Raw genomic sequence first — 13,785 nt, 5'->3', positions numbered from 1 at the left:
AGTACTGTTCCAATTTAAAGTTCACATCTTGCCAAGTACAGATGGGTTGCAGCTGGCAGGGAATCCATTGCATAAAAACTGATTAATAATGGGATTAAGCTGAAAAGAAAATTAATGAATGAATAATAATATTAGTAATAATACAGTTTTTCTCAGTCGCTTTGGTGCATTTCTCGCAAAACTATTTACATTTACACAGCAGTTAATGCATTTCTCAAAACAATTAGTACAAAATGCAAAACCTAGCTGATAACCTGCAAAAGCGTGCCATTTGCTCAAAATGGAGAGCTCATTCCTCAAAAGCAAGTATTGATGTCAATGAAAGTGTTACTGTCATCAAGATGAAAAGTCCTGACACCATTGTTTATGAACAAGATAGTCAAAAGGCTTTGTCATGTTTTTATTAGAACAGTTTACTCTGTAAACGTTTTCCAATGCAAAACAGTCAGATTTTAGTGACACTTCCTCAAAATGCTCAAGACAGCTCTATATACTATTTACACAGCCATTTGAAAACTACAGTAAAGTTAGACATGACTGCATTTAGTGAACCAAAAATTAATATGATGATTTGTTGTTCGTCTCTGATCCGCTATTATTGGTGCAAAAGTCACTAACAATGATTCTTACAGTTATGAGTGCTGAATTTTTCCTTTTTTGTAGTATCATGGAAGCTGATGCATCTTATTTTTCGGACACTTTGATAAAAAAAGAAGGCCCCAAAAAAATAATAATAAAAAGTAAGACTTTCTCCAGAAGAGACAAATATTATCAGACATACTGTGAAAATGTCTTTGCCTTGTTTAACATATATTGGGAAATATTTTTAGAAAAAATTAACGGAGGGCCAATAATTCTTCAAACAACTTCAACTTTAGGTGCATGATGTAAAGAAATTGCATTTGAAAACTACAGTAAAGTTAGAAATCACTGCATTTAATGAGGTATCTGAGCACAAGACACTGAATATGTGTGTTGCACATTTTTCTGTAATTGCTCTTTGCTATTCTAATGTATTCACAGCGTTGTGCAATCAAATTAATACACCCTTATTTACACCATATACATAAACTCCCTTTGGGTAGAGCTGTGCAAACCTGTAAACAATATTGCAGTACATATTAGCACTGAATCTACAACATACACAGGTCTGTAAATCATTCATGAAATTGTTCAATTTAGAAGACATTTTCAGTGAAAAAAATAGATTTTTTTTAAAAAAAGATTTGACAGATTTTGACAACTAGTTCAACAATTTTGTATTGAATGACTCAAGTAATGAAATGAGGACTAATAGATTTATATGGAATGACTATTCAGCATTCACTAGTTTAATTAATTTTAACTGAAATTACATAAGCAAAGGATAATGTTATAAACAGCAGAGAGTTGTATGAAAGCAACTGATTCATGAGGTCTAAAAGCATTTGCAATTTGTTAAATGGAATGAGAAACTGCTACTATGATGTGCACAAATGACTAATTGTTTTGAGAAATGCAATAACTGTTGTGCAAATGTAAATAGTGTTGTGAGAAGTTCACCAAAGTGACTACGTGAAACTGAAAAATCACAATTTCTTCTATTTTATTTTGATTTTATATTCAATTAAGATATTTGAATTAAATTTTTGAAGGGAACTAGCATACAACATGTAACACATTGTGTGTAATCACTCAGACATGAACTTAAACATATAGGTACATCAAATCATGCCATCTAAACAAGGTTAGGTTATCTCAAACCAATTTTTGGTCAACTATGGCCAAAACAACCACTGGGTTAGTTGGAATTGAATTTAATAGGACCCAATTTAACCCAACATTCGAGTTTGTCCATATTTTATCCAATTTGAGTCAAAACAACCCATCATTTTTTAGAGTGCACTTAAAATTACTCCTTTACAATAAATACTTGAATGGTCAATTTGTTACCGTCTTCTTGCAGACTTTAACTGAGCACAAATTGACATCTTTAAAAGACATACTTCTAATTTCCAATAATTTTGGTCTTGAGAGTCATTAGAAGAAGGCCAGTATCATTTGTCCTTGCAGGCTGATCAGTTTTCAACTAAAGTGGCAAAGTAAACCTTCATAAAACTTTTGCTTTCTTACTGTTAGATTCAAGCCATAAGTGAATTTATTTACCTGATATATTCCACATGATGACGTTTTTTGACAGCTGTGGGTATATTTTATTTGGTTGCACACTGTTTCATGGAATGATTGCTTGGGCACACGATCCGATTTTGTTAGGTTCTCAGATAGATAGATAGATAGATAGATAGATAGATAGATAGATAGATAGATAGATAGATAGATAGATAGATAGATAGATAGATAGATAGATAGATAGATAGATAGATAGATAGATAGATAGAGGAGTTTGCATGTTCTCCCCGTTTACATGGGTTTTCTCCGGGTTTTCTGGTTTCCTCCACAAGTCCAAAGACATCCCTGCAGGCACATGAAGTCAATATGATGTCATATTGATAGTGTAGCCCAATGTACCCCAACATTATGAGGATGTTGTTTTTTGTTTGGAAATGAAACAGGTTGATGATCGGTTTGATGTCAGAACCCAACGTCAGGTCAATGTCAATGTCTAACGTCCAACCTAAAATAAACCTAAAATCAACCAAATAACAACATCTAATCATGTTACAGCTTAACGTTGTGTGAACGATACAACTATGACATCTAAAAGACGTTGTTTTTGGTCACTTTCCAAATCAACCTAAAATCAACCACATATCAATGCCATTTGATGTTGTTATTGGACGTCAAAATAACGTTATCCGTAGATGCTGGCTAGACATTTAATTTTGGTCACCTGACGTCATGACCTAAATCTAACCTAACAAAAATGTCTTATGATGTTGTGTGCCTTATAGGTGAATTGGGTAAGATAACTTGGCTGTAGTTAGTGTATGTCTATGGGTGTTTCTCAGTGTTGGGTTGCAGCTGGCAGGGCATCCATTATGTAAAAAAAATATGCTGGATAAGTTGTCGTTCGTTCCGCTGTGGCAACCACTGATTAATAATGGGATTAAGTCGAAAAGAAAATTGCATAGAATATATTTGACAGACAGACAGACAGACAGACAGACAGACAGACAGATAGATAGATAGATAGATAGATAGATAGATGATAGATAGATAGATAGATAGATAGATAGATAGATAGATAGATAGATAGATAGATAGATAGATAGATAGATAGATAGATAGATAGATAGATAGATAGATAGATAGATAGATCGATCGATAGATAGATAGATAGATAGATAGATATAACAATGAGCTTTAATATATAATGAAGTCAATTATAAAGTAAATTAATAAAAAACTATAGTGTCACAATTCTGATAAAACAAGTATGATATGTTTGCAATTGACTTTTTGAAATAAAAGTCCAATTGTGACTCACTGTTTTAATTATTATTTTATGCAAAAAATTTGCTTTTACTTAATTTTTACTTAACCATTTCATATTTAATGCCAAAATATCAACTTTTAGTCTCATGTTTTATACTTTTAATAATAAAAACAATAAGTTTTCTTTTAATTTATTTTATATACCATACAACAAAGAATGGATTATCAATGATGACACACTTGTGACAAAATTTCATTTTTAGTTGTACTCTCATTTTATCCAGTGATGGAAAGAGTACTGAAAAATCATTCTTATGTAAAAGTACCAGTACTTGCTTAAAAATGTAGTGCAAGTAGAGTAAAAGTATCTGTTGTAAATATTACTCAAAGTATGAGTAAAGCGTAGCCCTTTTAAAAGTTCTCAAGAGTAGTGAGTAAAAGCTGATGCCTTTACATGTAATTTGTGTATGTGTGTAAATGTAACATTCTGTAGTGCATTTAGTTATTGTCCAGCAGGCACACAACATCATAAGACGTTAATATTGGGTTAGATTTAGATGGTGATGTCAGGTGACCAAAATTCAATGTCTAGCCAGCGTCAAGATTGTGTTGGAAAGTAACCAAAATCCAACGTTGTACCAACATCTTAAACTTACGTCATATTGACATTAAATACTAATTTTTGTCAATTATTGAAACTGAAATAAAATGTTTGATAGACGTCAGTGGTAACGTCCACACAACGTCAAACTGCAACATCATTAGACGTTGATATTCAGTTGATTTTAGGTTGGATGTTGGACATTGACGTCGGCCTGACGTTGGGTTCTGACATCAACACTTTTTTCAATTCCAAACAAAATGCAACATCCCCACAACAATGGGGTACAGCATCAGTCTCACGTTATGTTGACGTCTTGTGCCTGCTGGGTGTTTAAGGCCATTTCAGTCATCATACAGTAAAAAAATGTGTGTTAAGATTTTAGACATTTTCTTGAACACTTTTAACCAGTGCTTAATTTGTGAATTGCGAGGACCTGGAACAGATCGGGGTTACAGATCCGGCATGTTACCACAGGATGAAGAGGTTTCACAGAAAAAAAGTGGAGAAGGGGTGGGGGTGGGGGTGGGGGGTGATGGCTCGCTGAAGAAAGTGAAAGGGAGACCGGGTAGGAGGGTGGTTGAGGAGGGGGATTGTTAAAATAAGGTTCCAGATCAGATATCAGAGGTTCTGGGTCCGGCATGTTCTGGCACAAATTAAACCCTGCTTTTGATGCTTCCAAACAGTTTGATACAATTATAAATCGCCAATGTCTTGAGGTAGTTCATTAAGATGCAAGTTTGCTTCTATGTGCAATCTGATTGGACAGGAATCACAAGACAAGGTTTTTCTAATCCCCATAGTAATGACTATGAATAAGTAGTGACTGCAGGTTGAAGAAAAGTAGTAGGGTAGTGGACACAACACTAAAAATGTACTCGAGGGAAAGTAAAAGTACACACTAAGTAAATTATAATTCCCAAGAAAAAAAAAAACTAATTAATTACAGTAGTTGAGTATTTGTAATTTGTTACTTTACACTCCTGCCTTTAACTCATGTCTGTCCTTTAGCAAAGTCGAGATTTGCACTTTATCATAGGTGTTAATTTACTGATGCTGTTGGTTGTTAACCTTCCTGGAAAGTGTAGTTGATTTAAAGTGCATGTTTGCAGCATAGTGCCATTAACTGACCAGCTCACTGAGTTCACACAGACGCCAGACTGCCGTACTGTAAATACACACTATTTATAGATGCATGCTTCTGCCATAGTGACTTCAGTTACAAGTACTTAAGCTCTTGCCATAATATTTACTACTATCAGTAACACCTTCCAAGCACACTTGTTTTAAATATCCTTTAGCTCATCCTAAAAATCCATAAGCCATTATGACATATTGCTTTTAAATAAGAGAGCACTGATGTTAGCATGGTTAGCATTAAATAAGGGGTTGAAACAAGCTTGCAGGTTATTGACATTATTTTTTGGATTTTGAATCAGGTTCAGCATTGTTAAACTTTGGAATTCAGCGTTATGACTTCAATGCTCCGCTACACAACTAACAATGAACAATGGATTTTCTTTGTCAACAAAACATGTAGTTTGTCAAGTATGTTTTGCTGCGGTAGAGCAGTAAGATTTATGCAACACTAAGAAGATTTTAATTTATAAAGTCTATGGATAATGTGTAATAGAGTGCAAAATAACTAATATGATTTTATTAGTTTTTGGGTTTGGTGCAATATGGTTCATGCTTATGATTTTATTTATTATTCTGTTTGGGCAAAGCAGAACTGGTTCCTTAACTGAGACTGGTGTCTCCCATGGTTATTTCCCCATTTCCCTTAATTGGTTGAGTTTTGGTTCCCATTAAGTGCTATAAAGGTTATGTGCTATAAAGGGTGGCATGATGGGTCAGTGGTTAGCACTGTTGCCTCACAGCAAGAACGTTGCTGGTTCAAGCCCCAGTTGGGCCAGCTGGCTTTTCTATGTGGAGTTTACATGTTCTACCTATGTTCCTCCGGGTGGTCCGGTTTCTCCCACAGTTCCAAAATAAAGGAAAGAGAAGTGCTCTTGCTCAGAACAGTGGAGATTTCTTTAGTTATACAGTTTTAGTCATTTGTGATGCAGTTGCCAGTGGTGTAGCGGACGGGCCCACAGGTCATGCATAGTGGGGAGCTCCGGATGATAAATGTCCCCCCCATGTCTTCAGTTCGCACAATCATATCTGACCTCTGCCTTAACACCCCCTCCAAATAACTCACTCACCTTTGCGTGATCATACCCCCCAACCACCCTTCGCCCTTCACTAAGCGGCGCAATCATAAGCACAACCCCCACCCCCCACCTCCCCCTCTTCCAGAGTCTTCACTTTGCGCGATCATAAGCACCACAACCCCCCCGCCCCCCTTCAGGTGGGCCCACGCATTTTGTGCAATGCCACTAGCAGTGGCACGCAGTCAAATCTTTTGCGGAGCAAATCAACAACTTTTGGCGCTGATAAATTATCATAAAGGCCTCGTGCTGCAGGTATTAGGTTTGCTGAAGGTACAGCTGACGTGCAGTGAGGGATTTGTGTCTTTACTAAATTACGACAGTTCATTGAAAAGTAAGAATCATTAGTAAATCCATATAAAACAGTCCCTTAAAAGTGATGTCATGTGTACAGTTTTGGGCACAAGCACTCTCTCCACAAGCGTACAACACCAAAGCCCAACTGAACTGCGCTTTTGACACACCTATTCCAACCGGGTCAGACCTGGCCAACTGAACCATGTCTGATCCCAATTCTACGCACTCACACTTGTCAAACGAACCGAGCAATGCGCCTGGGCCTGCTTCAGATAGCATAGTGTGAGTGCACCCTGAGTGTGTGTGTGTGAATGAGTGTGTATGGGTGTTTCCCCAATGCTGGGTTGTGGCTGGAAGGGCATCCACCGCTTAAAACTGCTGGAGTAGTTGGCTTTTATTTCGCTGTGCGGCAACCTGAAAGACTAAGCCAAAGGAAAATGAATGAATGAATGAATGTATATATATATATATATATATATATATATATATATATATATATATATATATATATATATATATATATATATATTGTATTATAGTATTATTTTAACATTATTTTAGAATTAGACAATTTATTTGATTTTTTTTTAATTTTCCTTAATCTGAGGAGGTTATAGTTTTATTAGCTTGCCATCTGAAAAGAAAGGCTTAATTTAACAAAGTTAAGTAGTTAAAAAACTAACAAACAAACAAACAATAGACGTAAAGTTATCTTAGTACCCCATAATGGACACCTATAAAAAATTTATTGAAAATACAAAATTCAAAGCTTTTTTTTTTTTTTTTTTTTTACTTGTCCAATCAACATAAAATTAAAAGCAAAACTCTATCTCACACACACCTTCCTCCTCTCCAGAAAACACCATTGGAACTATTGCCAGAGTTAAATGTTGGGCATACAGTATGTATGCTGTGAAGATTTTAATAAGTGAACAGCACCATCAAAATAAATACTACGTATCTGAAAATAGTTATATATACTGTACAAATTTCCCAGAGATGGGTTGCGGCTGGAAGGGCATCCTCTGCATACAAAACTTGCTGGATAAGTTGGCGGTTCATTCTGCTGTGGCGACCCCGGATTAATAAAGGGACTAAGCCGACAAGAAAATGAATTAATTAATACTGTACAAAACTGTTCATGTCATTAGAATCAGCTTTGTTTTTTCAAAAATACTATCTAGAAAAGTAAATTGAGTAACAAAGAACATGGATCAGATCAGAGATCAGAGAAGTGTGATGTTAGGGAGAGTTTTAAATAAAGTTTGACCATCACACAGATGGCTTCTTCTGTGTGCTCTGAGCTACTAATTCATCTTAAACACACTTGGCCAGCAGGGAAATCCCTCCTGAAGAGCAGCACTGGCCTTAATACACAACCTACAGTACCTGCTCCTAAAATGACCACACACACACACACACAAACACACACGCACACACACATATACGCACACACGCTCGCACACACTTTTATAGACTTTTATACTGTATAGATTGTGTATTCTGTTATCTAACCTAATACTTACTGAAAACATTTAGCAGTTTTACATTCCCAAAATACTTCCTTCTGTGTTATTTATAAGCTATTTTCCACATCGGGAAGGTTAAAAATTTCTGGTATTGGTAAATTTGTAAGGACATTTGGTGCTTACAATGTGATGAATACCAGGACCACAAACACACTGCCAGTCTCACAGACCTAAGAAGTTCAGCTTAGACATGCGTCAATGTTTACACAAGCTTGGAAAGAACACATTTGACTTGTACTGTACTGTACTGTAATGTACTGTAATGTACTGTACATCTTAGCAATGTAAAATCACAAACTGCACAGTACACAGTTAAATATAACATTTTCCACTGGGAAAACATCAGGTTCAAGGAGTAATCTCTTCTTAAGGAACCATTATTGTTTTATTTATTTATTTTTTGAATTAAGTGGTTACTATATATATAGTATATATACTAATATAATTGTAAAGTAGTTTTGTAAGTACTACAGCTTTATAATGTAGAAATGAGTTCTGAGCTGCTTAAAGAGCTTTTAATCTAACTGGTTGTTAAAATCTAAAGAACCTTCATGAATCTTCATGAAGCTTTTTTTAGCATTGGAAAGTTTCTATGGATGTTAAAGGTTTTTCATAGAAACATTGATGCCAATAAAGAACCTTTAGAGTGTGGACAACAGAATAAAACATTCTTTGTGAAAGTCTTGTGACAAGGGTCCCTTAAGGCGACATGGTTATGGAAATAAATATGAGATGGAAGAAACCTCGATACAGTATTTCACTGTGTTTGCTTTAGTTTGCAAATGAAACAAGATTTTTTAAAAGAAACTTTGGAGTAACCATTTTTCAAATGCATTGTAGTTCAGTTGTGAGTAAACCTAAATAATTGTTGAGGAGATGCAATAATGTTTCACACATTATATAAAGGGATTACAATAATATTAACCAAATCACACTGTAGTTAACTTATAAACAGTTGGCCATGTTATAGTTCAAGGTTCACGTTTTACAGTTACTTAACAAAATCACTACTAATAAAAACTGTAGAAGTTTGACACAATACACTCACTGGTCACTTTATTAGGTACACCTTAGAAGCACCAGTTAGGACCCCCTTCAGAACTTCAGAACTGTCCTAATCCTTCATACTGGTATTGGAAATATTCATGTGATTTTGGTCTATACTGACGTGATAACATCACGCAGTTGCTGCAGATTTGTCGGCTGCACATCCATGATGCGAATCACCCTTTCCCCCATATCCCAAACGTGCTCCATTGGATTGAGTTCTGGTGACTGTGGAGGCCATGTGTGAACAGTGAACTCATTGTCACGTTCAAGACACTAGGTTGAAATGGTTCGCGCTTTATGACATGGCGTTAACCTGCTAGCAATCAAAAGATGGGTACACTGTGGTCATAAAGGGATGAACATGGTCAGCAACAATACTCAGGTAGGCTGTGGCGTTGCCATGATGTTCAATGGTACTAATGAGCCCAAAGTGTGCCAAGAAAATATCCTCGACACCATTACACCACCACCAGCAGCATGAACTGTCAATACAAGGCAGGCTGGATCCATGCTTTCAAGCTGTTGAGGCCAAATTCTGACCCTACCATTTGAATGTCACAGCAGAATTTCAAGACACTTTAGACCAGGCAACGTTTTTTCAATCTTCTATTGTCCAGTTTTGGTGAGCCTGTGTTTCCTGTTCTTAGCTGACAGGAGTGGCACCCAGTGTGGTCTTCTGCTGCTGTAGCCCATCCGCCTCAAGGTTTGACATGTTGTCCATTCAGAAATGCTCTTCTACATACCTTGGTTGTAATAAGTGGTTATTTGAGTTACTGTTGCCTTTCTATCAGCTCGAACCTGTCTGTCTATTCTCCTCTGACCTCTTGCATCAACAAGGCATTTGCGCCTAAAGAACTGACATTCGCTGGATTTTTTTTTTTTCAGACCATTCTCTGTAAACCCTAGAGATAGTTGTGCGTGAAAATCCCAGTATATCAGCAGAAGTATTTAGACCAGCTCAACCATGCCACATTCAAAGTCACTTAAATCACCTTTCTTCCCCATTCTGATGCGTGGTTTCAAATGCAGAAGATCGTCTTGACCATGTCTACATGCCTAAATGCATTGAGTTGCTGCCATGTGATTGACTGATGAGATATTTGCTTTAACAAACAGCTGAGCTTGTGTACCTAATAAAGTGGCTGGTGAGTGTATACTGTAGAAGTATAAATAACAGGCATAAAAATAAATCCACAATATAATAGAAATATAACATGTTATGTAAATAATATACAAAATAATCCACTGGCATCTAATTAATTTTTTCATATTGTTTTTGAAATGTATAAACAATATGGTATAATAATATATGTTTCTGCAACAATTACATATATAATAATAATAATAATAATAATAATAATAATAATAATAATAATAATAATAATAATAATAATAATAATGCTGGATAGTTATAAAACAAATATTTAATTTGTTCAATATTTGAATGTGATTTGAAATCAATCAATACAATAATAATAACATTAAGCTATACTGATCCCTTTATCAACTGAATTTGTTTTTTTCTGTTTGACTGTATCTGTCACTATTGTTGTACCATTTTACAGTAATAGTATTTAGTGGGACTAAAAATACTGATACATTTTTTGAAGTATTTTTGAAAATTATACTGTTATTATCTTTATGTAAACTACAGAAACATGATTTTATTTTGTGTAGTCATGTATGAGTACTTGGACTACAGGAGCATATGTGGGCAAATGCATAGTGTTTCAGTGCATTGTCAACTACTGGTCTGGCATACATATAGAGCACTTTTAGTCATATAAGTGTGAATAGAAATGATTTTGACAATGATAATGTCTGCATACATTGAAAAAAAAGATGAATAAATAAAGTACATCTTTGTCATGTAAACCGAGCCTTAGTAAGGAAAACATTATTTCCAACTGAACTGTATGTGTATTGTCATGTTGTAACACAACATGCACCCTCACATTTTGTCAACACAACATACCAAACACCCAGCATAATGCTAATAAACATTGACTGCAGGATCTGAAATACACGTACAATTTTGACAGCCTCAGAAATGCTGCATTTTCCACTGCATGCTGAGCAGAAAAACCTGCGAGAGTGTCAGCGGCTCAGCTCAACATGTCAAGCAAAATGCAGTCAGGTTATATTTATATCTCCAGAAAAACTGGTAGTGTGTCTTTTTATGGAGGCCAGAGGCACGATAATGGAAAAGAGATGGAGTGAGAAAGAAAATGAAAAAAGAAAGAGATAAAGAATGGCAGCATACTAAAACGAGATAGATAGATAGATACACACGCACGCACTCTTACAGAGATATGCCTTCTGGCTGTAGATGAGGGCCACAGCTGTGTTTGGTGTGGTATTTTTAAACGCATCAATGCTGCTCCAATCCCCGCACCGCGCCTGACCTATTTATAGCCCGAGCCGGCCATTGTTCTATTTCTGTCACCTGTGGGCCATGCTCTTGTTGATTCACATGCAAATCAGCCTCCTCCTCTCTGCAGCAAGCAACTTGACGGGGAAAAAAAGAGAAGCAGAGAGACAGAGCTGCAACTCAGAAGAATTGGCGAGCCAGCCAGGAGGAGCTCCCAAATACAGTGAATCTGACACATTGGAGAGAAAATAACAAGCAGTTTTGTCAGGACAAGAAGAAGGCAGAGCGTAAAGAGTGTGAGAGACTCTCCTGCTGATTCTCTGAGCCACTTAGGTGTCGACTGGAGAAGAATGGAAGAGATGAGCAGAGCTGAGGAGGAGTGAAGCTTTTTAGTGTTAGTGAGGAAGAGCTCTGTCACTCTTCGGGTGTCGCTTTAGAGGAGGAGGAGGAGGAGGCAAATGTTCCTGGTCTCTTGAGAGAGAGAGAGAGAGAGAGAGAGAAAGAGAGAGACACAAACACACAGATAGAGAAAAAGAGAGAGAAGAGGAGGGGACAGGCTGACAGCAATACAGGAAGAGCAGGGCTGGCAGACGATGTGCTGCTAACTGAAGTACTAATGCTCCAGACCATTTACGAGGCCGACTCTTGTTTCTCCGCAGACGGCATCGGGAAACACCGTCTGCCTCTGAGCCCTCACGACACTGACATGCACAACGTCAACAACTCAGGTGAGTTCCTTTGTAGATCTTCTTTTTTGTCTGTGATGAGAAGTCTTGCGGTAGTATCATCAGGTTTGTCCTGCAAGGTTGGACGATCGTACTATTGTGAATTCTTAGGGAAAAGTTGTTGGGTTGTAGGGATGTCTGTTAGTGGGTTGAATCGTAAATCACTAAACTAACAAAACGGAGGCTTGAGAAACATGCAATTATCTTGTCAGACGTCATTTCGGTAGGTTATGACGGGTCTTAAAATTTGATGTAGTGCGACTTTAATTCAGGAGAGAGGAAACTTCCTGACAGACATACACTGTCAACATGAAAGATGTGTTACTTTTCGCATTTGCCAAAGACAATCGAGCCTTTCTATTTTTGACCTGACACTGTTTGCTGAGAGCTCGGGCTGAGCTGACATCACCGAGTGAGGATGTGTTTGCTTTATTATCTAAATCTTGAGCGTGACTCATTTCTTTGCTCTTTGCTGTTGTTTTTAACTTGCCGTCTCTGCCAGAAAGCTGCTCCTTTTCTCTCTCACAGCCTCCGTTTTAAATCAGTTATCGCAAGAAAGTACTCTTTCAATTTTCCAACCAAAATTTCACACACATTTTCTAAGTGCAAACTATTTCTACACCTTTATTTTCTGAGAGTGAGCGTGGTGTTCTGAGAAATCTGTGATATGAAAGTTGGGGTGAAAAGGGAGGGGAGGAAGTGCATGTATAATAAGAAGACAGATGGAGTCCTTTCGGTTCCTGTAAGAGGGGTGGGGGACATTGCTTCACCTCTGATTTTTCGTTCTTGCACTTATCATCCCTGAGAGATCCGCGAGAGATCCTCTGTCTAGATTTCAGCTTTGTTGCAACATAACTGAAAGTTTTTCCTCGCACAAATCAGAGCATAACGCAACCCCACTGCTCTAAATATAGCTCTAACCCTCATTTGTTCAAATGCTCTGCACAAAGACAAGAGAAAGACTGAGCTGTCATCTTCAATAAGCCTCAGCACAGCAACCTGTTAGAGAGCTAAGTCCCAACAACCGGGGCAGTAGGGCGTCCCGTTGAATTCACCTGAATCTGAGCAATTCAATTAATGCTCGACTGTCCAGTGAAAGCCCTGTACAGGCATGCGTGGCATCATACAGAAGTATGTGGTTAAACAACAGTCATCCAAGTGAAGCGGACATGCAGGCCTGTTGCTTGCTCTGTGGGTCAGCTATTCTTAGTATGTTATTTTCAGCTTATAGCATTAGAGTGCTAAGATTAGCCGCCGTGGTGCTCTGCTATCGTACCCCCGCTGTACACTCTTAATACAAGCATACAGTTATTAACAGAGTTTTGTCACCATCATGTGATATGCGGTTGGGTTGTACATCTGTTATTATTGACGAGGGTCTGCTTGCTTAAAAAAAAATCTGTTTCCTCTTTTGTGTGGCGATGCAAATAGCATTGAGTGTGGAACATCTAATGCAGTTCCCATAACATCATTTTAGCATTTGCTTAAAGACAAACTGCTATTAATGTGTTGTATTGACTGAGGCAAAGAGGTCAAGTTAAGTATTTCTTGAGGGTGTATACTTAATCTGTAACACTAACCAAACTCAAGTAAGCAGCTCTTTGAAAATATATGATCAGAGTCG

At 37.1% G+C, this 13,785-nt stretch overlaps 1 protein-coding gene across 24 annotated transcripts in view; it reads left to right on the top strand.

The window, feature by feature from the left end:
* The window catches only part of hdac9b (histone deacetylase 9b), a 180,104-nt gene that overhangs the window by 114,674 nt on the left and 51,645 nt on the right, over positions 1-13,785 (top strand). For 11 of the 24 annotated variants that reach the window (XM_087285429.1, XM_087285426.1, XM_087285424.1 and 8 more), the window contains one exon: positions 12,096-12,164. The exons of 8 other annotated variants lie outside the window; for them this stretch is intronic. In XM_087285429.1, coding sequence (XP_087141555.1) covers positions 12,143-12,164 — 22 coding nt within the window. In that variant the 5' untranslated portion in view covers positions 12,096-12,142. 24 annotated transcript variants of the gene reach the window in all.

The sequence above is a fragment of the Danio rerio genome, chromosome 16, assembly GCF_052040795.2.
Source record: "Danio rerio strain M-AB ecotype USA chromosome 16, GRCz13ab, whole genome shotgun sequence".
Lineage (NCBI taxonomy): Eukaryota > Metazoa > Chordata > Actinopteri > Cypriniformes > Danionidae > Danio > Danio rerio.
Note: the sequence above shows the minus strand (reverse complement) of the source record. Positions and strands in the feature narration are given on the sequence as shown.